The sequence below is a fragment of the Monocercomonoides exilis genome (genome assembly GCF_001643675.1).
Source record: "Monocercomonoides exilis strain PA203 chromosome Unknown scaffold15-1837935, whole genome shotgun sequence".
In the NCBI taxonomy this organism is placed as follows: Eukaryota; Preaxostyla; order Oxymonadida; family Polymastigidae; genus Monocercomonoides; species Monocercomonoides exilis.
Window position 1 is genome coordinate 1,624,981 of NW_027150560.1, and position 24,178 is coordinate 1,649,158.

General features: G+C 37.0%; 4 protein-coding genes across 4 annotated transcripts; 2 read left to right on the plus strand and 2 right to left on the minus strand.

Moving 5' to 3' along the window:
* Positions 1-245: 245 nt before the first annotated feature.
* MONOS_14549 (uncharacterized protein) lies at positions 246-2,519 on the minus strand (the record flags this gene model as incomplete). The annotated part of the gene is made up of 2 exons (XM_067867359.1): positions 246-1,160; positions 1,248-2,519. 2 exons carry the CDS (start codon positions 2,517-2,519, stop codon positions 246-248), a joined length of 2,187 nt encoding a protein of 728 aa, XP_067730132.1.
* A 186-nt stretch (positions 2,520-2,705) lies between these two features.
* On the plus strand, positions 2,706-11,880 carry MONOS_14550 (uncharacterized protein). The gene is made up of 2 exons (XM_067867361.1): positions 2,706-2,919; positions 3,010-11,880. The coding sequence occupies exons 1-2, from the start codon at positions 2,815-2,817 to the stop codon at positions 11,692-11,694; spliced, it is 8,790 nt and encodes a 2,929-aa protein (XP_067730133.1). The 5' UTR covers positions 2,706-2,814; the 3' UTR covers positions 11,695-11,880.
* MONOS_14551 (uncharacterized protein) lies at positions 11,878-16,120 on the minus strand. The gene is made up of 4 exons (XM_067867362.1): positions 15,981-16,120; positions 15,879-15,889; positions 12,699-15,811; positions 11,878-12,468 (listed from the first exon to the last, which is right to left on the minus strand). The coding sequence occupies exons 1-4, from the start codon at positions 16,053-16,055 to the stop codon at positions 11,993-11,995; spliced, it is 3,675 nt and encodes a 1,224-aa protein (XP_067730134.1). The 5' UTR covers positions 16,056-16,120; the 3' UTR covers positions 11,878-11,992.
* A 6,255-nt stretch (positions 16,121-22,375) lies between these two features.
* Positions 22,376-22,750, plus strand: MONOS_15533 (uncharacterized protein; the record flags this gene model as incomplete). Its single annotated transcript, XM_067868417.1, has 1 exon — positions 22,376-22,750. One exon carries the CDS (start codon positions 22,376-22,378, stop codon positions 22,748-22,750), a length of 375 nt encoding a protein of 124 aa, XP_067730135.1.
* Positions 22,751-24,178: the final 1,428 nt, after the last annotated feature.

Genomic DNA, 24,178 nt, shown 5'->3' on the forward strand with positions numbered 1-24,178 from the left:
ATCGATGAACATTGCAATTGTAATTCTTTCAGTATTGCAACATTGCAAAAAATAATTTTCGCATCAAAGCTTGACCACTCAGATCTGAGTCATGTTAATCAAATAAATCCCCAAGATATTCTTGACATTAACAATTCCTTCAATTTCGTTTGTTTCTTTTAATATTCCATTTAAATCCAATTAAGAATGTGTGTAATATTTGTTGAAGTTTCTTTCTTCATTTAAATTGTGATGTTCCATAATATTCAAAGATTATTGGCTTTTTTTGTTATCTTTCTTTTTTTGTCTGGAGCCTTTTCCTTTCCAATTACATTTTCTTCAATTTTGAAGCAGAAAGTTTTTATGTCTTCTTTAATTCTTTCGAGATCTTCCTCAATTTCATCTCTCAATAGACTTTGAGTTTTCAAAGCTCTGAATATTTCTCGATGAATCATTTTCAATTGTTGATGAAGGGTCAAGCACTGCATATGCTTCGTCTTTCTCACGTTTTGAAGTTCATGATTGGTATTTTCAAACATTTCGCAGTGGCAGGCAAACTCCTTCTTCAAAGAATTAACAGCGTCTTCTTTTTCTTCAATTTCTTTCAGTAAAATCTCAAACTCATTCATCGTTTTCATTTTTCGAAATCTCATTTCTCCTAATTCCTCATCAATCTTTTCCACTTCATCTTGTGTAGTTTTAATAGACTGTGTTAAAAGCTCGATTCTCTTCGCATTCTCTTCGATCTTTAAAACTGCAGCTCTGTCTTGTTCTTCTCTCTGTTTTTTCAATGCATCTATTGCTGAATAATGTTGAGTTACAATATCACGAAGGGATTTGTTCTCTAAAAGAAGCCGCTTGAAATGAGCAGTTGATTCTTTTTCGTCCACTTTTGAGTCAATTGAAAGCGTTCCCTTTTCTCTTGCTCCAACAAAACCGTCCGTTTTGTTACTCAAATTTTCGTTTTTCCTGGCATTTTCAGCTGGCAAATAATCATCATTCTTCAAAATTTCTTTAAGTTCTTCAAACTTTTCGTTTTTTTCTTCAAGCGATCGGAGCTCTGATGTAACTTGATTTATTCTATCTTTAACTCTTTGATCTTCCTCTATCACAGTATGCATTTTAAGCTCGACCTCTTTCATTTTTTCAGATTGGAGTTGCTTCAGCGAAAAAAGTCTTGTCTATATTTTAAAATATTATCAAAATTAGCAAGATAAATAGAAAAAAATAAAATCAATAAAATTTATTGTTCACAAACAATCTCAAACCTGACGTTCTTCTATTTCTTTAGATACAAACTGAGCTTCCTTTTCTTGTTGATCACTTTCTGCTTCACATATTGATAAAAGTTTTTCCTTTTTCTTCAAAAGACGCTCCAAAAATTCGTGTTTCTGCTTTGCAAAATCGTGATCTGAATTTTGCTGTAAAAGTTCTTCATTTTCTTCTTTGTTTAAACAGCTATCTGAAAGCTGTGAAAAAGAATGCGAAGAAGAAAGTTCAGTTTGCACAGTCAAATCTGATGGCTTCGTTGTTTTGTCAGTATTGATATTATCAGTGAAATATGAAAACCCTTTGACAAGTTCTTGATCAAAATGCTTTTGATACCCCTGACGATCAGAATGTTTTGCAAAATTCTCCGACTGCTCTTCGTTTTCCGGATCAATACACATATGTTGATTCTCTTTGTAATTTGATTCATTTTCCTCTAAATCATTTCCAACCCTTTCAAATATGCTATTCAATGGCTTTTCTTCGGCTGTATCTGATGTATCAACCATATTCAGTTCTTTATTTAATTCAGTTTCACTTCCTAAAGACAGGCCAGAATCAAATCCCATTTCTTGTTTCTCTCTTTCATCAAAATTCTCTGAATGTATATTTGCAGAAGAACTTTCTTGAAAAAACGATTCACTGTCAATGTTTGCACTTTTGCTTTCGGCACTACTGGCTGAAAGCAAAGTGTCAACCGCTGATGCTGGATGCTCGTCATCTTCTTTGATTAATAAGTTTTCTGATTGAATTTTTGATGGATCGATAAAATCACTTTGTGATTTGTCAATATGCATTTGCTCGTTCAATGCAGACTGTTCTAATGGTTTAGATTCATTAGGGGTCAAAAACTCAGATTGTATTCTATTTTTTGAACTGTGATGATGTCGATGCCTTGAACGAGAAAGACTTTGATTATCCTTGGATGAACTATCATATGAAGGTATAAAATGTGTCTTATGGAGAACTTTTTGTTGAAATGTCTCGAGTCCACTCCAATTTTTACTTGAAGACAAAGCTTTTTGTTGATCTGAATTCACTGTCGATTTTTGTTGCAAAGGATGCGAAGATGAAGGTGACTGTTGAATATCAACATCAGAAATACTAGAGGCCTTCCTTATGCCCCTTGATGAATCATTTCTTATTTCGTGACGCTGTTCCTTGACAGAAGAGTGTCTTGGCTGTGAAATTCTTTTCGTTAAAAATGATTGAGATTGAAAAAAAGAAGTTTGATAGGGCAATGAAATTCCTCTCTGATGTAGCGCAGCCATTGAATAATAATTGCAAAATTTTTTGAATAAAAATATTTTAAAAATTCAACAAAAAAATAAAATAATAAGGGTTAAAAATTTGAGTGAAATACTTAATTAATTGTTTCAAATTGATGGCTATATCTGTGCATTATCTATAAAAGAAATAAAAACATATTCGGATTTTCAAATTTCAAATTACGGTTAGAGAAGCGAAAATACAAAATTGTTTTTGCTTTATAGAGGAAAGTGAGAGAATAGACATTTTGATATTTGCATACACTTTCAATTGTGCAGAGTTTTTGTGAAAAAATTTATGACACTGCGATGCTCTCATTTTGATTCAATTTGTCAAAATACAAAGGCTGTTTCAAGTCTTTGCATTCTTCAAAAGTTGATGCTTTCACATAAAATCAATTTTGTTTGCAAATTTCTAATATTCTATTTGGCTTATTTGAAAAAAATAAAATTTTAAACATTTGTTATTTATTGAAAATATTATTTGTCAAAGATGTCAATTCCAAAGCTAACATGCCATTCTTGCAATCTCACATGCTCTGACCCCTATATGTGTCTCGAATGCGTTTTTGTTGGATGCGTTAAACCTTGCGTTGGTTCACATTATAAAGAAAAGCGTCATTGTCTCTTTTTTTCTTTTAGAACAGGAAGAATTGCTTGCGTTCACTGCAAATGCATGATATTGAATGGACTAGTTAGTCCTTTCTCGTTTCCGCGAAACAATGTGATTTTTCAACCAATGTGGACAATATCTCCAAGTTTTCTAAAACTTCACACCACACCTTTACCTCTTCATAACTTTTTCCCTGGCATTCGCAGATTAGTAGGACCTTCTAATAAAAGTTCTTCAAATTCTGTACTTCAATGCATTTTATCAATTCCACTTCTCAGACGCCTTTTTCTTTCATCTTCTTCACTTCTTCACATTCCAAGACATCTTCCTCCAAGTAAGCCCTGCAGCGTGTGTGAGTTGGAAAGGTTGCTTTGTGAATGTCATCAGGACTATGGCTTTAGTGAAAGCGTCCTCAGACAAGAAGAGGGAAATGAAAGTTTTGATCTTCGACAAAAAAAAGGAAAAGAAAATGAAACAAATGACAATCTCACTTTAAATCAGTCAAAAAACGAACAAGAAGAACATACAAGTCAAGCTTCAACAAACGCAAATGAGACAGGCGGAGAAAATGAGTTAAGGCAAGTTGCAAACAAGAAGAATCAGCAGAGTTCGCCAAAAGCATCTTCCTCCGCAAAATCAACACGTGCAAATAGCAACTTAACTCTTCATCATCACCAGCATCGAATGCCTATTGATCCTTCGAGACTTCTTTCGATTGTACTCGAAAAGTGTCCAAGTTTTGATTCAAGCAAAGACATTCAGCCGAACATGTTCTTTTTGTTACTTCTGAATTCCCTCCATCTTCATGCGCCTCCAACAACACAAGCACCAAAAGACGAATTGGAAAGCAGCGGCATTGCTGAGAATGATAAAAAGAAGGATGATGGAGACTCTCTTCTACAGGAATTGGAGAAAGAAGACCTCGAAAAGGATAAACTTTTCCAACAATCTTCTTCCACAAAAACGACTCAGTCAGATCCAAAATGCTTAACAAGTCAACATGATCCTTTTGATTCTCTTCTTCCATCGCAATGCGGCTGCTTTGTCCACCAGCTGTTTGGCGGCTCAGTGGCCACCTCAACCGTCTGTGGACAATGCGGTCATATCGACCTTTCTGTGAAATCTGTCTGCGAACTGCAGCTGGCTCTGCCGACTGCTTCTGAGCTGCGAAAGCGAAGAAGAAGGAAAGAAGCACAGGAGAAAGCAGACAATCATCGAGGCATCTTTCATCTGCACTCTGATGGAAAAGGGTTTGGAGACATTGACTCAAACGCATTTTCCATCCGCTCTATGCAAAAGAACAAGTCTGCCTCGATTGTGCCATCTGACAGGCCATTTGGACTGCTGTCGTCGTTTGAGCAAGACGATCCGATGGCGATGATGGATTATCCTCTCTCAGATATAAGCTCTTCATCTTCCATGACACCGTCGTCTCCGTTTTCTTTGGCAGCTTCTGCTCTTTCTTCTTCTGTCACATCAATAGACCGCTCTTCAGCAGCACATTTGAATTCAACTTCTTCAGTCATTTCACCAACATCTCATGCCCTTTCATCACCTTCCCCTTTGTCACCCACTTCTTCTCCATCTTCCTCTTCCTCTTCTTCTTCTTCTTCTCATACTGCATTCTCCCCGTCTTCTTTGATTCTTCCGTCTGCTGTGAGCTCGTCGCATTCCGAGTCGTCTGTGTTTTTGCCTTCACCTTCTTCATTTTCTGTGATGCGCGACCGACGAAGCTTCGAATCCGACGGCTCAATCGCATCTGGGCAGGCAGGCTTTGCTTTCACTCCGCCGATGAATACCGTGCTGAACCAGCCAACTTCCTATCAAAAGTCTCTTTTTGACGACAAAGACACTTCACTCTTTGGCGCACTGGAGCAGGACATGTTGGAGGAGCAACAGCAGATTTTGAATGCGGACAAACTGGAAAAGGGAAACTTCGACAAACAGACAAGAAGTGTCAAAAGATCACACAGCTATCTGCTGAACCAAAGAAAGACGAAGTCAGAGGGCAAAATGGGCAATGCGATGAAAGAAGGAAATGAAATGGCGCTTTCTGGAATCGATAGCGATAATGAAAGCTTTATCCACTCTGGGGAAAATGCGGCGTCCAATCTGGAAGAGCAAGGGAACATGGAAATTGGGAATGAAGATATGATTGAAGACTTCGAAGGAGGAGAAGGAATCGGCAACGATGGAGGAGACGAAGGTGCGGTCGGGATGTTTGTTCAGAACGATGTCGAATCCCATCTCCATTCGCTTCATTCTCTTCACTCTCTTCATTCACTCCATTCGCTTCCACTAGACAGGATTTCTGAGCTCAACCTGAACGGACAGCTTGGCCTTCCAATGCTTTTTGACGGGCTGGAAGGAATGGAGCACAACGAAGTGCTTCGAGAAGATGGCATCAAGTCAAACATAGCTGATGCTGCAGATGCAGGTGCAAATGGCGAGATGTCTGTTTCTGTGAATGCTGCAGAGAACAACACGCATATGGCTGATATACAGATTGATCTCACAGAAGCCATGCCTGCTCAGCTGAGAGAAACAGAAGAAACAGAAGAAACAACTCATTCAACAACAGCCGCATCCAATTCGTTGTTCACTTCTGCTGAAGATGCAATGCAAATGCCGTTGATTCCTCACATTTCTGAGACAGGAGAGCAGAGCAACGAGGAAAACGATGCAAATGTAAACAGAAGATTGCTTCGATCATACAACTTTGATGAGCAGAGGCCCAACAGCCGCAAAGGAATGAACGATGGACAACTGTTTTCAGCGGAAGATGCAGAAGAAGCTGAAGAAGAAGCAGAAAATGATTCAGACACGATGCTTTCTCCGTTTGCGAGGCGAACTGGTTTGCCTGGCGGCGCTCCTCAAAGCACAAGCACTGCGACGATTGCATCACACAACGAAGGAGACAGACAGATGAGTGAAGCAACAGATGAAAGCGATGACGACTTTCTGGAAAGCGACGAAGAATTAAGTGAGGAGCATGCAAACATTGGGGATGGAGGAAGAACGCATGTGGATGCTCATGGAGAGGAAGAAGAACAAGAAGAAGAGGATGAAGAAGAGGAAGAGGAAGAGGAAGATGAAAGCGAGGGCGAGGAAGAAGAAGATGAGGAGGAACAAGAAACAGGAAGCGCAGATGATGAGAATTATGCGTCAAGCGAAGAGGAAGAAGAAGAAGAAGAAGAAAAAGAGAGTGACTACGAAAGTGAAGAAGAAGAAGAAGAAGAAGAAGAGGAGGAGGAGGAGGAGTACAGAGAATCAGAAGATGATAAGATGATGGGCCATCATCACCATAAAGGAATGAAAAACAATTTGGGAAACTTTCGAAATGTGCGCGCTTTGCAGTCGCCTACCTCTCTGAAGGGTATAACAGAGATAGCTTCGTCTTCAAAGGAAGAGTATGGTCTGAATCTGTTTGGACAAGGCAAAGAGCCATCTGATGAGTCGCCTTTTGTTGTGCACAAGAGATTGACACCAGCAGACGATGAAGTCAAAAAGGAAAAGACGCCAAATGGCTCGTCTCTGTTTCCTCAATCAGAGGAGAGTGCAAGCAGAACTGGAGGTGAGCCACCAAGTGTTCTGAATGCTTCAGCTAATGTGATGCAAAGCGATTCAAAAGCTGGCTCAGAACAAGATCTGTCAGCCAAACAGCAGTCTAATCAATCCTCTTCTACAGCTTCTGCCGCAGAGCAAAGCCAATCACCAACAACGGAACTGTTTTATCCCACGCCCACTTTTTCTTCTGCAACCATTTCTTCGTCTGCAGATTCTACGCAATCGCTGAAACTTGAGCTTGTTCCGTACTCTCCGTCTCCTTCTATTATGCCTTCGAAGCTGATGAGCAACGCGGCTGATCAACAGAATGCAAATGGATATATGACACAGCAATCAACCTCATCAAATGTGCAGCAGCTGTCAGCTTCATCTGCACATTCTGTCGCACCTGATCAGTTTTCAGACCAAAAGAAATATGCCACGCCATCAATGCCCAAAGGCACATCCTTCTCTTCGCAGGACGCTACTTCTCCACCAGATCTTCTATCGCCTTCGACTGAGAATTCCATTCCATCTCTTTCTGCTTCCTCATTTTCTCGCCCAACCACGTCACTTTCATACTCTTCTTCAGAAATGTACCTCCAAAATTCCTTCACATCTCCTTCTCTGCAGTCTTCACCAGCACTTGTCCCATCTTCTTTGGCTTTCAGCGATGCTGGAACAGAAAAAAAGGCATCTTCACATTCCATCCTCTTCAAAAACTATCACAACCGCACTGCTCCTTTTAAGAGTTCAACCAATCTCGCTGAGTCATTTCATTTTTCCTCTTTTTATGATTTCTACTCGGCTTTCTTTAAAAATCCAAATGATTCTTCATCTTATTCGTCAAGTTTGAACACTTCTTCTTCTTCGCATGATTCTCTGTCTTCTTTCTCTGTTGCTTCTGCCGATGCTGTGAATGGCATGTATCGCAAACACCGACACACAAATTCTGTTGATCTTTCTGAATGTTTGTCTGCCTTCTGCAACTGTCAAAGCGAATGTGCTGATAACAATTCTGGTGGTTCTACTCATTCGATTGCCAACGCAAATTCTGCTTTTTCAGATTCTTCCCATTCAGAAGCTAAATTAGCTGAGCACAAATGTCCTTCGTGTTTGTCTGCGAAATTGACAACGCAAAAGACGTTGTTTTTACAGGTGCCGAATGTGTTGGTGATTAATCTTAACAGAGAAAAGAAGAAACGAGCTAAAAAGAGAAAAAGCCGCAAAGCAAGTGATTCGTATGATTCAAGTTCTGAGATGAGAAGCGAAGAGTTAGCAGACGAGGAAAGCAGTTTGAATGAAGAGGAAGATGGGGAAGAAGAAGAAGAAGAAGAGGAGGAGGAGGAGGAAAAAGATGAAAACGAAATATCTGAATCTGTTTCAAACGATAATGCTCTTTATGATCATCAGAAAGCACAGCAAGGCCAGTCAACAAAGTCATATTTTCCTTCTGATCTGTCGTCAACATCAGCGTCCTCCATTCTTTCCCATCATGCTGCAAATAGCGATGACGGCTCTTCAACAGAAGCTTCAGTGAAACAAGAGACATTTGACATTCAATTTACAGACCCAACAACTCCGCCGCCTTCGTATCATATTCCGCATCACGAAGACGCAGCTTATTCCGCTCTTTTTGCAGCCCAAACGGCAAACTTTGACACAAATCAGTATTTCAGTTCTATTTCGACTCTTCCTTCGCTGTCTAAAATACAATTAATGAAAAACAATATTCGAAAGAAGCAGCAGGGCCATCCTTTGAGCGTTTCTCAAATGCTTTCTCTGTCAAATGATCAATTTGCGTTTCAGACTGTATGCAAATCAGATGAGATGAAAGAGCAGATGGATTATCCATTTGATTCATCGATAAATGGCCATTTTCATTTACCGAACGATACAAATGGGGATCTGCCATCTCCTTTGAATGTTAAAAACCTGCCCAGCAACATCAATTTATCTTCCAATTCTCATTTTCAGTTGTTCCAAATTCAAGTTGACGGAGAAGTTGGACGAGCTACTCCGAAAATTGTTTCATTCAACGACTCAGGATTTTTTGGAGAGAATAGGGGGCCATCGTCTTTCTCGTCCTCAACAACTTTTGACTCAAAGCATTCGCAAAAGCCTTCTCCAGATGGAAAGGCCTCAATCAACTCTTCAAGTTCACTAAGCTCAAAAATAGAGCCGGACATCACTGGCTTGATCTCAACGCCTGAGAATCTTCCGAAACACGATATAAACACCATTGAAGTTGCGTTTCCAGTTGATGGACTCGATCTCTCTCCATCTGTTTTGTTTACGTCGCAAGTGGCTCGTCTCATCCGCTCAGAGTTGAAAAGATCAAAAGTGACTGAAAAGGAGTTCGCCTCACATTCTTTGCTGAATGAACTGTTTGACACAACGGAACAGATGAAGTTGAACGATGCGATGTTGCATTTATCTGACCAGTCAGCACTCGATCATGCGCTTTCAGATTCTTCATTGCCAACTGCAAGTCTTGTCGATCGAATAAGAGAGCAGTTTTTGTATGACCTTGTTGGAATTGTGGCTTATGCAGATAAAACAGCCGCTGATCGCTTTGTGTCATACATCCGGTGCAGCGTCACAACAAAGCAGAAGACGCTTCTTGACTCACAAGACAGTCAAGCAGAAGAGCAAGCACAGAGCTCGTCCTCAAACATGTCAAATGCCGAATCAGATAGAAATGGCAGTGTGGATGAAGAAACATCAAGCGGATCTTCAACAGCCAACATATCTCCTTCTTCGATTCTCAGACAGAAAAAGCATAAACATCGTCATCGCCTTCATAGTCGACAGGGGCATCAGCGATTCCTGAGAAAGAAACGAATAATGCTACCTGCAAATCATTATTCGCCATCTTTCAATCGGATGCTGGAATTGTCTCAGACTGACAATTGTCAGATGAAACGACCAAAAACACAAATTTTTGACGAAGAGGCAAAAGAAAACAGCAGAGCCGAGATGGATGAAGCAGATCTGTCAAAATTGACACCAAAACAATCTTATTTAGCATCTGAAAATGGCCAGTCAAGAACACAATCATCATCATCTTCTCCTTATTCAAGTGAAGCGACACTTTGGTTCCGCATATCTGATGAATCGATAACTGTTGTTCCATTTAACAGTATTCCCAGATCGCTTGTTGTGATGCTCTTTTACACAAAGCGTCAGATTCCGTTTGAGTGGATTCCACACGACAAAGAAGTTGAAGAGCCAAAAAAGGAAGACGAAGAAATGAAGATTTCTGAAAGATCAAATCTCTTCACAGATGAACACTTGAAAGTGGATGCAAAAGATATTTTGAATACTCGAAAAGAAGGCATTATAGAAAAAGTTAAAGCACCTCCTTCCTCATCTGATTTGGAATCATCATATGAATCAAATTCCACAACTTTAAAACCAGAATTACTGAAAGATACAACACAACGATCACAAACAGCAAAACAAAATGAAAATGGATCAAAAGAAAGCGAAGTGGTTCTGTTTGGAAAGCCTTCATCATCTCCCTCTGATGAAACTGAAAATGCTCCTTCGTCTCCAAAATCTTCAATGAAAACAAGTTCCTCATCGTTTGATGGTGCAACTTCACAACATCCATCGTCTCCTGCCTTGCTTCCTTCGTCAAATAGCAATTCTCCAACAATTTCATCACACGCCACTGTTGTGAAACCAATTCCAAAGTTTCGCTATTCTTCTGACATCGATCAAATGGGGAAGAATGACGATGCGTCGAACTCAATCGATGAAGCGGAAGGGAAAATAGCAAAGGATTTTAATGAAGAAGCCGATCTATCTCATTTCGAAAAGAAAAAGCAATTGATTAACAAAGAGCAGCAAGAACAAGAACCAGATGTGACACTTATTGATCCTGCAAATATTTCTGCTTCTTCATCGCTTGTCTCATCTAATCCTTCTGAAAGCTCTTTCACTCACCACGATTCGGATTCCGTTTTTCGGAGGAGCAGATCGTCTTCTGCTTCGATTCAACCTGCTTCTCCTCTTCATTCATCATCAAGCTCATCTTCATCGGATGCTATTCAATCACCTTTGTCTCCATCTAATTCGTCTTCAGTGAAAGAAAGCAAGCAGAATGAGGAGTCTGACGATGATAACCTGTTCGATTCATCACCAGATCCTTTTTCTTCGTCTTCTGAAGAAGAAGATAATACAAAAGACAATGCAGACAATGAAGAAGACGAGGACTCGCTTGATAGCATTAACGAATATGGCGATGAGGGAATTGTGAAAGAGAGAGCAAACATGCGTTCATCAAAGGCGCAACCATCGCACAAGACTCAAACCAGAAACCGATCGAGAACTTCGCGAAGCGAATCACCGCTTGCGGCACAGCCAGCCCAACAAACGACCCTTTCGTCTGTTGTGCAGACATTCTCGCGCAGCACACGATACTCCAAGTCTCCTCAGCTGCAGTCGCTTGCATCGCTCACACAGCGCATTGTGTCTGCTCAGCAGCAGAATCCAGTTGGAAGTGCCTCTCTTGCTGCGATTGGGCTGCGCAGCAAGCAGGCAGGCGGAGAGAGGTCGGAGAAAAGGAAGAAGAAAACACGAGAGAGGAACAGAAACATTGTTAATTCACCGATCCGCTCACAAGCAGAATCGAGAATTCGGATGTCTTTGACAAAGCCTCCTTCGATGGAGGTGACTGAATTTTCTCTTCCTGCTGTTGCACAGCCTATCTCTTCCATTTCTCCAGGCGTTGGCTCATTGACAGCTCGTTCACCTTCATCACAACAGATGCCTGACACAGCACATTCTCCTGTTTCTTCAGCTTCTTCTTCTATTCTTAATTCTCCTTATTCAACGTTTTCACGCCGCCAGCGTTCGTCTCTTTTCTCCTCATCTGCATTTGCTTTGGGACAAGCACGAATCTCCTCTTTCCAACAGCCGAATCGCTATTCACAAACATCTGCAGCTGCCTCAATATCACCTACGCCAAAACAGCAAACCAACATTTTGCCCAATAAAAGGCGAACACAGTGAAATTTGTTTCACTGTTGATTATTTTGTGTGTTTTGATATAATTTTAGAGGATCTTTGATTTTTTAATTTTTCTTTTCATTTCATCACTTCATTACTTGTTCTTTTTTCATATAAATGTTGTTTCGCATTTTTTTTTTCGTTGCAATTGTTGATGATTAGATATTCAATACTTATTTAAAGATTGAATTTGAAGATTCAATTTGTTACATTGTAAAAAAAAAAAAAAAAACAAAAAATGAAAATGAAATGATAAAAACAGAAATAAAGTGAAATGAAAGAAATACAATATTAACTAAATTTAAATATCAAAAAACGAGTTTATATCTTGAGATGACGATGTTGCCTGCTCATGAGAAGGTGAAGATGAAGGTGAAGTTGTTCCCACAACCATATCGTCATCTGCAAACTGAGCAGCAGAATGATTGGGATTTGTGGAATTTGAAGTGTTGTGAATTGGAGTAACATCAGTGAGAAGAGTGAAAGATGAAGATTTATCCATTTTATCTGTTGAAAGCGAAATTGGCGATTGTTGAGGATCTTCTTCGGTTGTATTGTGTTGTTCGTTTCCTTGTTCATTGCTGATATTTTCATCAAACTGAATTGGTGTAACTGGGTTTTCCTCTGAAGGATTCTGCTTTGAGGAAGATGAAGCAGAATCAGAAGAAATTTTTGTTTCCTGATGTGTTTGAATATCTTTTTTGATATGTTTTGGAATTGTTGGTGCAATTTTCCTGGCTGCTTTTGCAGAAAGAAGGGGAAATGTTCTTCGTCCAGCTGATATTCATCAGAATGCAGAATTGAATGAAGTTGTTCATAAATTTAATAAAATATTCAAACAGAAAAAAGATAAATTTTTTTTGAAAATGAATTTGCTATCAATATGCCCACAAAAAGGAACTTGAAGAAAAACAGAGAAATAAACAATGAATAATATTCATTCTTTCATTTGCCAATGACAATTTCCTCTCAAAAAAAAAAAAAAAAATAATGCAAATTATTCACACCTCCCTCTTTATCAATTGGATTATTCGAAGGATGACGCTTTTTCGAAACATAATTACGAGAAGAAAAGCCAACAACAGACAATGGAGGAAAAGATGAGGCCGAAGCTGATGAGTGCGAATTTGAGCTGGACATTCTATCTTTGAATGACTTTTTAGAAAACTTTTGTTGGCAATTAGCTTTTTGAACTCGAAACTCAGACACTTTATCTTTATGTGTCTTGATGCCTGCTTTATTAATTTGTGGAACAAATCTCAGCGAATTCTCAGGTGCATGTGTGCCAGATGCATCAGGGACTAAGTCAAGAACAACTTCATTTTCCGACAAGTCATCAAAGGTTGAATGTTCAGTATTTGCGAGATGACTCTGCAATGATAAAGGCTGCATTTCTTCGCATTGCCTTTCCATCTTCAGTTTCATCATCCGCTCGTCCATTTCATCGCACAACGAAGACAAGCGCTGTATTTTTGCCTTTTCTCTTTCGGTCTCTTGCTGAATAAGCAGTTTCTTTCTTTCCATTTCTTCTTTTCTCTCTTTTTCTGCCAAATAGCAAACCCCAAAAAGTTCTCGTTCCTTCATTTTCCAATCAACTTCATTTGATTTACTGCAGCTTTGAGGATTATTTGTCTTCGCTTTCGCAAGAGACAAATTTATCATCGGCTTTTCTGCGGTCGCCTCCACTTTCTTTTTCATCTGCCACGACGGAATTCGATACAGCGCAGCTCGTTTCTTTGTCTCCCTGTCAATCTCTTCTTGGTATTGCTCTTCTTTTTGTCTTCTTTTCTCTTCTTCTTCTTTCAGATGCTGCAGAAGCTCCTGCTTTTTCTTGATTTTCGAAGAACGGGCTGTCTTGATTCCCATTCTGTCTGCAAACGATTTTTTGTTTTCTTCTTCTTTTCGTTTCCTCTCTTCTTCTTTCTTCTTCTCGTCTTCTTCTTGCCTTTTGAGCTCTTCTTTCCTTTTCTGTTCTTCTTGCTTTTTCCGTTTCGCAGCTTCACGCTTCCACAAAGGGATTGAATTTTCTTTTTCCACATTCTTTTTCTTGCTTTGCTTTTCCTCCACTATTCTGTCCATTTCTTTTGCTATTTCCGCTCTCAAAAGTTCTTCGCTTGTCAGAAATTGCTCAAAATTGGCTTCAATGCTGTTGATGTCTTGTTTTTTCTCGTCATTTTGCTCTGATGGTGCGTTCTCAGAATCTTTGCAATATTTTGGATCGATTTCCAAATCATTAAATGCCTTTGTCGTTGACATAATTGCATTCTTGTTATTCGTTGCACCTATTTTCACACAATTTTTTTGTTCTTTCAGTTCGGAGTTCTGCTCATATGGTTGAGTAATATCTTCGTTATCCTGCACATAATCATCATTTTGTTCATCGAAGACATCTTCAAAGGTATTCTGGACTTGATGCAAAGACACAGCTGCAACTCCACAATCTTTGTCAAAGATGCCTAACAAATCATTCTGAAAGTTCAAATTGTTGTGAGATAAAGAAGAACAGATGTCTGGCGCATGCTTATGTCCAAACCCAAAACACGGAGAATTATGATGAGGCAAAGCTGTGGGCGATTTCAAAAATGGATCTCGTTTGTGTTGAAGCGCAGGTGATAGAGCAATTTTTTCTGATTGAATCTCATTTCTTTCAAGTGGTTCATTTTCATCGTTAATACAATCAGGCGCATCATCAACAAGTAAAAGATCTTCGGAAAATGGAGGATTCGACGAAAATGGAAAAGGTTTTTCAAAATGTCCGAGTTTAGAGGAAGAAGGTTGAAATGTTAATGAAGTTGATCGAGTAGATAATGCATCAGTTTCACGTGTCTGTCCAACTGGCCATTGTTTGAATCGAGTGGAAGCAGCATCCAATGCAAACAAAAGCTGTTCCTGGTGGCTTGCTTTTAGATGGCGAACTTGCCTTTGAGACGGCTTCAGCACAATGAATGGAGAAAGATGAGTGGATGGTATCCGATTCGTGTTTTCTGTTTTAACTGAAAAACTGTCTGTTGTGAGATTTGAAGAAGGATTTCCAATAATTGAATCTGCAATATAAGAAGAAGAAATATTATACTCAAATTTCTGAGTATCTGAATGGTAATCTTCATTTCCAATTTTCTTTCGTGCAACACATTTTGATGTGTGATCAACTTCTGTTGAATCAGCATTTGAATAATTTTCTTCTTTGGCATTCAAAATAGCATCATATGGTCTTGTAGCAACTTTATCGTCCAAAGAAGAAGACCTTTTAATTTTCAGGCAATGAATTTTCGGTGGCTTAGTTGGAGAAGATCGGCTTTCCGTTAAATTTGGATCGAATAGCCATTTATCCTTATCCAATCCGCAACGCGGTGATACAATTACTGGGGTTAAGCATCCTCTGTTTATTACTTCTTCATCATTCTTTTTTCTTTCATACCTATCGCTTTCTGAACTTCTGTTAAAGCAAACGGGTCTTTCAGATTTGCATGTATTTTTTTGTTGTTCGGGCTTCTGTTTCTCCTTTGGGACTTTCATTTTTCCATCTTTTTGCTTCAAAGATTCATTTTGGAAAAGCTGCGAAATTTCATTTCTTGATCTGCCAACTTTATTGGACTTTGAAGACTTCTCTTCTGACTTTAATTGTTTGATGCTTTTCACGTCTGAATTCTTTGCGTGTTTTACATCATATACTTTTTCTTCTTCCTTTCTTGAGATATCCTCATTTTTTTTCTTCCTCTTATTTTGAATAATTTCTCCTTCAGTTTTTTCTTCTTCATTACTATCCTCTTTCCTACATTCTTCGAAATGACACATTTTATCGTCTGTTTTATCTTTCGCATTGCTTTCAGGCAAACAGAAATTTTCAAAATCTTTAACTGAATTATTTTCATCTTCATGCCTTTGAAAATCGGCAGCGTTTCCACTTTTATAAAAACTTTCAAGTTGAGGATCCGTTTTTGTGTTTACAGGTCTGTGAAATAAATCATTTTCACTTTGAGTTATTATTTCATCATAATTTGTTTGAGTTTCTTTCTCGGAATTCCTTATAAGATTCATTCTGTTTAAGAGTTTTTCCAAATTTTTCTCAAGCTCCTTTCCTCTGCTTTGTTCGTAAAGTTTTGAAGGAATATGAACAAGCCTAAATTTTCATTGAAAAATGTTTAACAATTTTCTTGAAAAAATGCACATAATAAAAATAACAAAACATTGACTCTGACTTCATTAATCAAATATAAATTTCAATTACAATAAAATAATTTCCAAAACGAAAATAATTCAACAACAATATTAATAACAGAATAGCAAACAGTTGGTGGGAAATAATAGCATTCTCCTTGTTTATTGTCAATACCATCATCATTTTCTATGTGTTGGAAATTCATATTTATTTGTTAAAAAAACAGTTTGAAAGGAGAAAAAGAGGTTTTAAAAAATAGTAATATAGTATGGGTGGTTTCTCTTTTATGAAATGAAACACATTGTTGGAACAGAAAAATACAATGAAAAAATTAATGTTGTTGTTGACTCAAAAAACATGAATATATTTTCAATTTCAATGTGTGTTTAATATTACAAAAATTACTTGAATAAACATAAAAATATAAATATGTTGAATATAATAAAACAAAGATCACAATAAAAAATGTCATATCCATATAATTATGAAAAGTCACATGAATCGTTTCTTATTCAAAATTGTCAAACCAATTATTCGAAATTGTTGAACTTCTAATTCGAAATTATAAAAAAATTGAGGTTATTATATAAATATATTTTTTGTGAAAAACTGGAACCATCGTTCAGAAACCCGGAAATTATTCAAAAACCGGGACTTTTTATTAAAATTCATATATCTCGACAAGTTAAAAAAATTAAATTATGATAATTCACATTGTTACGCATCGATATAAAGCACATCTTACAATATCCAAATTTTTATTCATTGCGCTGTATTTATGAAGAAATAAATGATTTTGATTTTTGATAATCTGACTTTTAATAATTTTTTCTATTTCAACAAAATAATTCAGTTCATCTTTTATACATGTAACTTATTTTTTCTTTGTTGCAACCTGTTCTGGTTATTTCTCATTTTCTGCAATTTGCTCTTTCTGACGGAATGAAAATCTGTCATTTTCAAAAAATCATAGTCAATGGGATAACTTAAAAAAATATTTTTTGCAAAACACAGAAACATCCAAGTAAATTTAACACATGCAATAATAAATATGACAGTTGTAAAAAATTACTTCATTGTTGAAATTAAAAATAATTCCAAAATTATTTCAAAAATAAAAATTGTTATCATTATTGATGAATTTCATGATTATTTTCATTGAATTTACTACCGAATTGTGTTTTTCAAAATGAAAATGGAATTATTTTTAATTTCAACAATGAAGTAATTTTTTACAACTGTCATATTTATTATTGCATGTGTTAAATTTACTTGGATGTTTCTGTGTTTTGCAAAAAATATTTTTTTAAGTTATCCCATTGACTATGATTTTTTGAAAATGACAGATTTTCATTCCGTCAGAAAGAGCAAATTGCAGAAAATGAGAAATAACCAGAACAGGTTGCAACAAAGAAAAAATAAGTTACATGTATAAAAGATGAACTGAATTATTTTGTTGAAATAGAAAAAATTATTAAAAGTCAGATTATCAAAAATCAAAATCATTTATTTCTTCATAAATACAGCGCAATGAATAAAAATTTGGATATTGTAAGATGTGCTTTATATCGATGCGTAACAATGTGAATTATCATAATTTAATTTTTTTAACTTGTCGAGATATATGAATTTTAATAAAAAGTCCCGGTTTTTGAATAATTTCCGGGTTCAGAACAATGGTAAATGGTTAAAAGTCAAAATGTGATGAAAATATATCATTCAGTTGATATTTGTGAAAACTATGAGATAATATGCATCAATTTCCTTTATTAATTAATGAATGTGATTATTATTTTCATTTGGGTGATTTTTTTTTTTTTTTTTTTTTTTTTTTTTTTTGATGTCATCGTATTTTTCCGTGTATTAATTTTTCAAAGATTGTCTGTCTTGAAGAAGAGATTTTGCATGTATATTGTTAAATTTTCACAACCGTTTAAATTACAAATGCTATTATTCATATTAAGAACAAGATATGGCTGATTATTTATGTAATCATATTTTTTATTCGTTATTTTCGATTTTTTATAATTTCTTGAATATCAAATAAAGAACACAGAAAGGTGAATATTCTTATCCAACAAATATTTTTTTTATTTCAACTTGAAAATTTTGTTTTTGAAACAGTTGTTATGAATTTACCATTTGAATACAAAAACTCTTTTCAATAACATACAATTTTTTGAGAAATCAACAAACAGAAAAAAGATGTGATTTCAACAATAATCGCACATTTATTCATATAAACAACAAAAACAACAACAAAAAAAATAGAAAAGAAAAAAAAGAAAAAAAAAGAAAAAGAAAAAAACAATTGAAGAATCAAGAATGTGCATTCATTGATTTATTTTATCGTGACAAATATTTGTATTCAGTTTGTCAAATTGATGCATATAACCTTTTTTGATTGTATTTTGAATTAACAAAAAAAAGAAAGGTGAAATTGTTTGAAAACAATTTTGTTTCCATATTGATGATTTTCCCAAAAAAAGCGGATATATATATGTTTTTAAACAAATAATATTTATTTGGTTTATTTTTTCGTCCTTTTCGGAAATATTGAAAAGTTCCAATATTTTAATCACTTAACAACACTATATCAATGAAAAACTTAACACAAAAAGTTTTAGTTCAAAAACTCATTTTCAAACTTCAACACAAATTAAAATCCTGAGCATTTTTATTTTCGTGAAAATTATTAATTCAGTTTTTTCTCTTCAAATATGAGAGAAGTCACTTTATGGGGTATGTCACTTTCTCGATCAAAAAATTTAGTTCTTCTCAATCTCCAACAGCTCCCAGTATTGTGCTTTCTGCTGAACAAGTGACGCTTGGAAGAAGGCCTGCAAGTTCCTTAAGCAATTTGCTTCCATCGTTCTCGACTTTTTTATCAAATTTCGAGCAAATGTTTTAGTCCTCTGAATAAAATCAGGAAAGAAGGGAATCAATTGAAACCGACTTTGAAAATGAAGAAGAGAATACTGTTTCAACAGATGAAATTTTTCTTTCAATTTGTAAAGCTTGGCCAACTATGTAACTCTTTGATTACAAATTATCAGGATCTTGATTAGAAGAATATGCAACATTTTTAACGAGCTTTGTTTTTATCCCGTAATTGACAATAGCCAACCAGCAACAGTTGGATGACAGTTCTGGTGTCAAGACGTATTGGAAAAGGCAGATGATCAGATCAAAAGATATTATTTACCAGCTTACAAAGCAATATTATTTTCCATTCAGAACATGAAAATGAACAAAAATTTGGCTGGAGAAAGGACAAAAGATGCTTTGTTACTTCTGACTCAGGCAATGCTAGAAGCCAAAAGAGCTCGGATCCAAGTCCGTTATGTTTTTTCTACAACCTGACAGATGGAGGTGGAGACAGCGAGAGAAGTGTTAACAAAAATTCAACAATACATCTTTGAGGAGGTTCAAACAGAACAGAAATAAATACAAAAAGCATCAACTATCGCAAATTATCAGAGAACAGACAACTTTGGAAGATCGTCATTCAAAACAGCGCAGGCAAATGGCTGCAGCTGTATGTGGTTTTTTCGAAGGTGGCACCGGATTTAGCGAAGTCAACTCCCTTTTCGAAACTCCCAAAGAATGTCAGCGGAAGCTTGGAGCAAGGGAGTTTCAGGGCGTTCCGAGGGAGGAAAGAAATATTTAGGAGCACGCAGAAAATAATTGGAGGCAGAACTGCAATGTATTAACAGGAATGGGACAAGATAAAGGGAGGAAGATTAATCAGACCTTGAGCACATGCTTGCTGGAAGGGCAAAAGAGCAAAAGAAATATTGGAAGAAAGAGCTTGGGAAGATGGAGCAAAGCGAATGAGCGAGGAACAGCGGAGAGCTTTCAGAAGTGTGTAAAGGAGCAACTGGAGTCATGCATAATCAGTGTAAGTTCTGTGACTCAGGTTAAATTCAGAAACAATGTGTTTTTTGTCAAAAAGAAGTCTGGAGCCTGGTGTCAGATCATTGATTGTCGTCCCCTAAATGCAGCAATGAGGAGATTATACTTCAAATGTGAGAGCGAGAGAACTGAAGAACACTTCATTCAGAAAGACGGTTGTGCAATAACGTTGGATCTGGCTCAAGCATATCACCTCATCCCCGTCTCACCAGATTAAAAACCGAATCTCAGTTTTAGGTCCGAAGGAACAGATTATTCATTCGAAGGAATGCCATTTGGATTTATGGATGCGCCAAGGATCTTCACAAAGATTATGAGGAAGGTTACAAGTGCCATAAAGGAAAGATGGAACGTGAGAGTGATTGCATATATAAACGACTCGATAATACTCCACCAGGGCAAAGTGTGTTTGGAAATAACAAAGATCCCAGTGATATTGTTCTTGGAAAGTTTGGGACTAATGGTTCACAAGGATAAATACCAGTTCAAACCAACAAAGGTATTCCCCTATATGAGTTTTAACTGTAACATAGAGGAATTCACAGTGAGGTTTTGATAAGACAAAGCTTCTTCTTTTAGAGCTCTCCTCAGTAGCTGGGAGAGAAAGTTTGTCGAAGTTAAAGAAGTTCGTATCATTGATTTCGCTTCACTAATTGGGAAGATAAATGCAGTTTGTTTTATCAGATAAGAAGCTTTTCTCTGGATGGCAGCCTTGCATCTCCTGCTCCATTTGAATGTGAAGAGATTAGGATTGAGCGGAAAGATGAAGATGAATGTCTCTGTTCTGAAGGAGTTACGGGAATGGAAATGGATTCTGAACCTGAACAAGCCTCGACAATTACAAAGAGTGTTTTCTCCACAAGCGACACTCACAACGAATGCATCGGAGCTAGCAATGAGAGCGACACTTCGAATCAACAATAGAATTATGGACTGGCATGCAAAGTTCCACAAATACGCTCGCAGCAAATCATCAAATTACAGTGAACCGTTGGCTGTGCTAATAGCACTCCACCATTTCTCACAAACAATCAGAACCAACAAAATATCTCAATAAAAATTGAGGTCAGATAACATCCCTGTTGTTTACAATATCAACCGATGGAATGATGCAAAGACCTTCAGGCTTGTCCTTCGCAAAATATGGACGAGGAAAGAGAAGATTGAAATTCATTTGAGGGCTCATCACATTCCGGGACAGAAGAACAGCAGAGCGGATGCTTCATCTCGGTTGGGACGGGAGTGGGATTATTCGATAACCGAAGATGTTCTCGGAAGAGTTCTTGCACTATCAAAAGTCAGATTAACACTCGATGCATTCATTGCTCAACACAATCACAAAATAAAAAGATGATTCGGTATCTGAAGCCCCAAATCCGAAGACGAACAGTCAGTTCCATGGATTGAGGAATGCGTTCTTTCTCATCCTCCTATTCTCTGATTCCGATGATAATTCGATAGCTCAGCTGGAGAAGGTTCAAGTTGTTCCACTCCTTCAGAACTGGAAAGCCCAGAGCTTAGAAGCTCTTCTGCACGACAGCAACTTCTGCAATTGGGAGATGGATTACAACTTCAAGGAGTCGAAGGATTTCCCATCTGTGAGGAAGACAGGTGCATATCTTCCTCCTGGGAAGCTCAAGGTGATTTGGCAGAACCCCTTAAGAGGAGAGGTCAACAGTTGTGGAAACAAGCACTGGAACATAGAAATATTCGGAAGATCTTGGAGAACAGCGTTGCAAAGGAGTTGCACCCTCTTCATGGGATGGCTACGTTTTCGGCTTTGCAAGGTTTGAACAGCAATGTGGTTTGTGCGGGCATACAAAGATTCCAGACTATTTACTGTAATGGACTGCAAAATGTGCATATGTGTTTTTATCACCAAAGAATAAGGGAGTGAAAGAATCGATCTTTCAAATGATAAGAGCAGCTGTTAACTTTTTCTCAAAGCTCACATTCAACACAGCCTTTGGAGATATCCCAATAACAAGAACAATTTTTTGATCGTTCAGAAGGACTGACACTGCAAGAAAGAAGACAGCGCAGGAAATGTGGAATACAAAAACACTGCTTAAATACTATTATGAACTGGAACCCAATATCTATCTTTTTTTCAAAGCACTTACACAGAAAGTTATTACTCTCACAATGTTTTTCTCCGCCTGCAGTTTCACTGAATTGGAAAGTGTGGACATGTCCCAGTCTAAAATTACCGAGGATGGTGTTTATTTGTGAACCTCCTTAAAAACATCAAATACCAGAACAGAGATCGCAGTTCCCCTTCTGTCAGAAGTTCCTTTCATTTGCTCAGCTTCAGCAATCAGGACATAATGATAAATTGTTCAAACAAAGAATTGCTGAACTTCTCATTTGTTGCTTGACACAGATTCCTTTGAGCCTTTCACTGTTTCTGGAATCAGAAGGCTGGTGAAAGATGCAATGAAAGAAGCAGGAATTTCAAGCATATTCACGACTTATTCTTTCAAATCCTCAACTCTGCCTGCGTTAACAATGGCTGATATTCCACAACCGCAAATTGCAAAGTTTGCACGACTGTAACCAAGGACAAATATGTTGGTTGAGCATTATTTCAAGAGTCGATTATCCAAATCAATGGCAAACGTTATTGTGGAAACAATGAATGAGACAACAATGGAAAGAGAAGGAAGCCGCTCAGAAAATGGAGAATTAGAAAATACGAATGCCGAAGTTGCCAAACAAATGCATTCAGAGACTGTGTTGGAAGGCGAATCAATGGAAAGAATAGAGACAGAAGCTTGGAGAATCACAAAGATCCGCTGTGAAAGACACGAGAATCAAAGAAGTTCGACTTTCCAAGGAAAATCAAGTAAGATTCAGACAAGAACTACTACAAAAAGAAAGCAGAAGGACCAGGAATCAGACACATTCATAATAAGAACAAATGCCCAGTTGCGAAGATTTGAAAGAACAGAATATGCAGGAACGGGAGAAACTCAAATATGTTGAAGAAGTTAAGCTACAAATTAACTGCGGTCTCTCAAATATGAAGAGAAGAAATCAAATATTAATGTTCTCTTCCAAAAAATGATTAGTTCTCAAATTTTATTATTTATTCTTTTTTGTGGAAAACAATGAAAAGAAAATACTAATTATTCATTGCATATTTTTGTTTTTGCGAAAATTTTCAAAAAATGTTAATGTTTCAGAGTCATGATATTTTTTCCATCTCATTAACTTAGGTATCCACAAAATTAACTAATAGCACATCATGCAAATTATTGATTGATTTTTCATAAAAAAAATCAAATTAAATAAAAATGTTTTCGAAAGACAAATAATGATATCTTTGAATCCTTCTTCATCCAATTTTTCAAATAAGTTTGTTTTCTTCACGTTTCTTTCAATTTTCACTATCTTCATCTTCTTCATAATCTTCTTCTTCTTCTTCCATTTCATTTCTCTCCTTTCCTTTCAAACTCATTGAAGACATATAAAGAAACTCCAAGTTTTGGCGAACAATTGTGTCTTTCAACGTTAAATGTTAAATCTCCTCCAAAACAGCATCATAGGCTCCACACTTCAATAAGCCATCAACTTTGATATTTCTGCATTCAGTCACTCTCCCAAAAGATTTGATGCAATCATCGTGAATCTTTTTTAAATTCTCCTTGACTGCTAAGAATACTTTAACAATGCTGCTTAAAAGTCGAATGCATTCTTCTTTCCTCAATTTGCCCCAGGATAAGAAGTCAAAAATTTTATTGATCCATCTCCTCAAAGCATTTCCTTCTTTCACTTCTTTTCCTTTTTCCTCATCTTTCTCTCTCTTCCAATCCACACATCTTACCAGTTCGTCCAATTCTCTTCTTGCCTCTCTCACGAAATGCAGCTCATTCAAAATCACTTCTTCAAAGCATTTGTCGAATCTCAATCTGTCCAACAAATACTCCCAAGCAGACTGATAGGCAAGTCGCGTCAGATAGTGATGCTCCTGATGATATTTCATTATTTCTGTCATATCATCCAAGAAAAGTTCTCTTTCAACATCCTTTTTCAAAAAAGGAGAAAATGATTCAATAACATCAAAAATGAAGCAGAAATGCTCATTCATAAGATCCAGCGCAGCTCAATGCAAACAATGCAATTTCCGCCTCTTTTAGAACTTCATTGCTTTCCTCTTTGTTCGATGCAGCATTTACAAGGCAGCGAATGCAAATTAAAAGGTCTTCCCGCGAGAGCCAACAGCAAAGAAACAGATAACATCCACAAAGATCAGCCAGCAGGTTTTCATTCCTTGTATCTTTCTTCTCATTTTCATCAACTATCATCCTTTCAAATCTTTCTTTCAATAAAGATCCTTCAAAAGAATAACATAAAATTCATTTAAATTCACAATCACAGCATATGTGCTTCAATAGTGCAGTCTAAACCGGA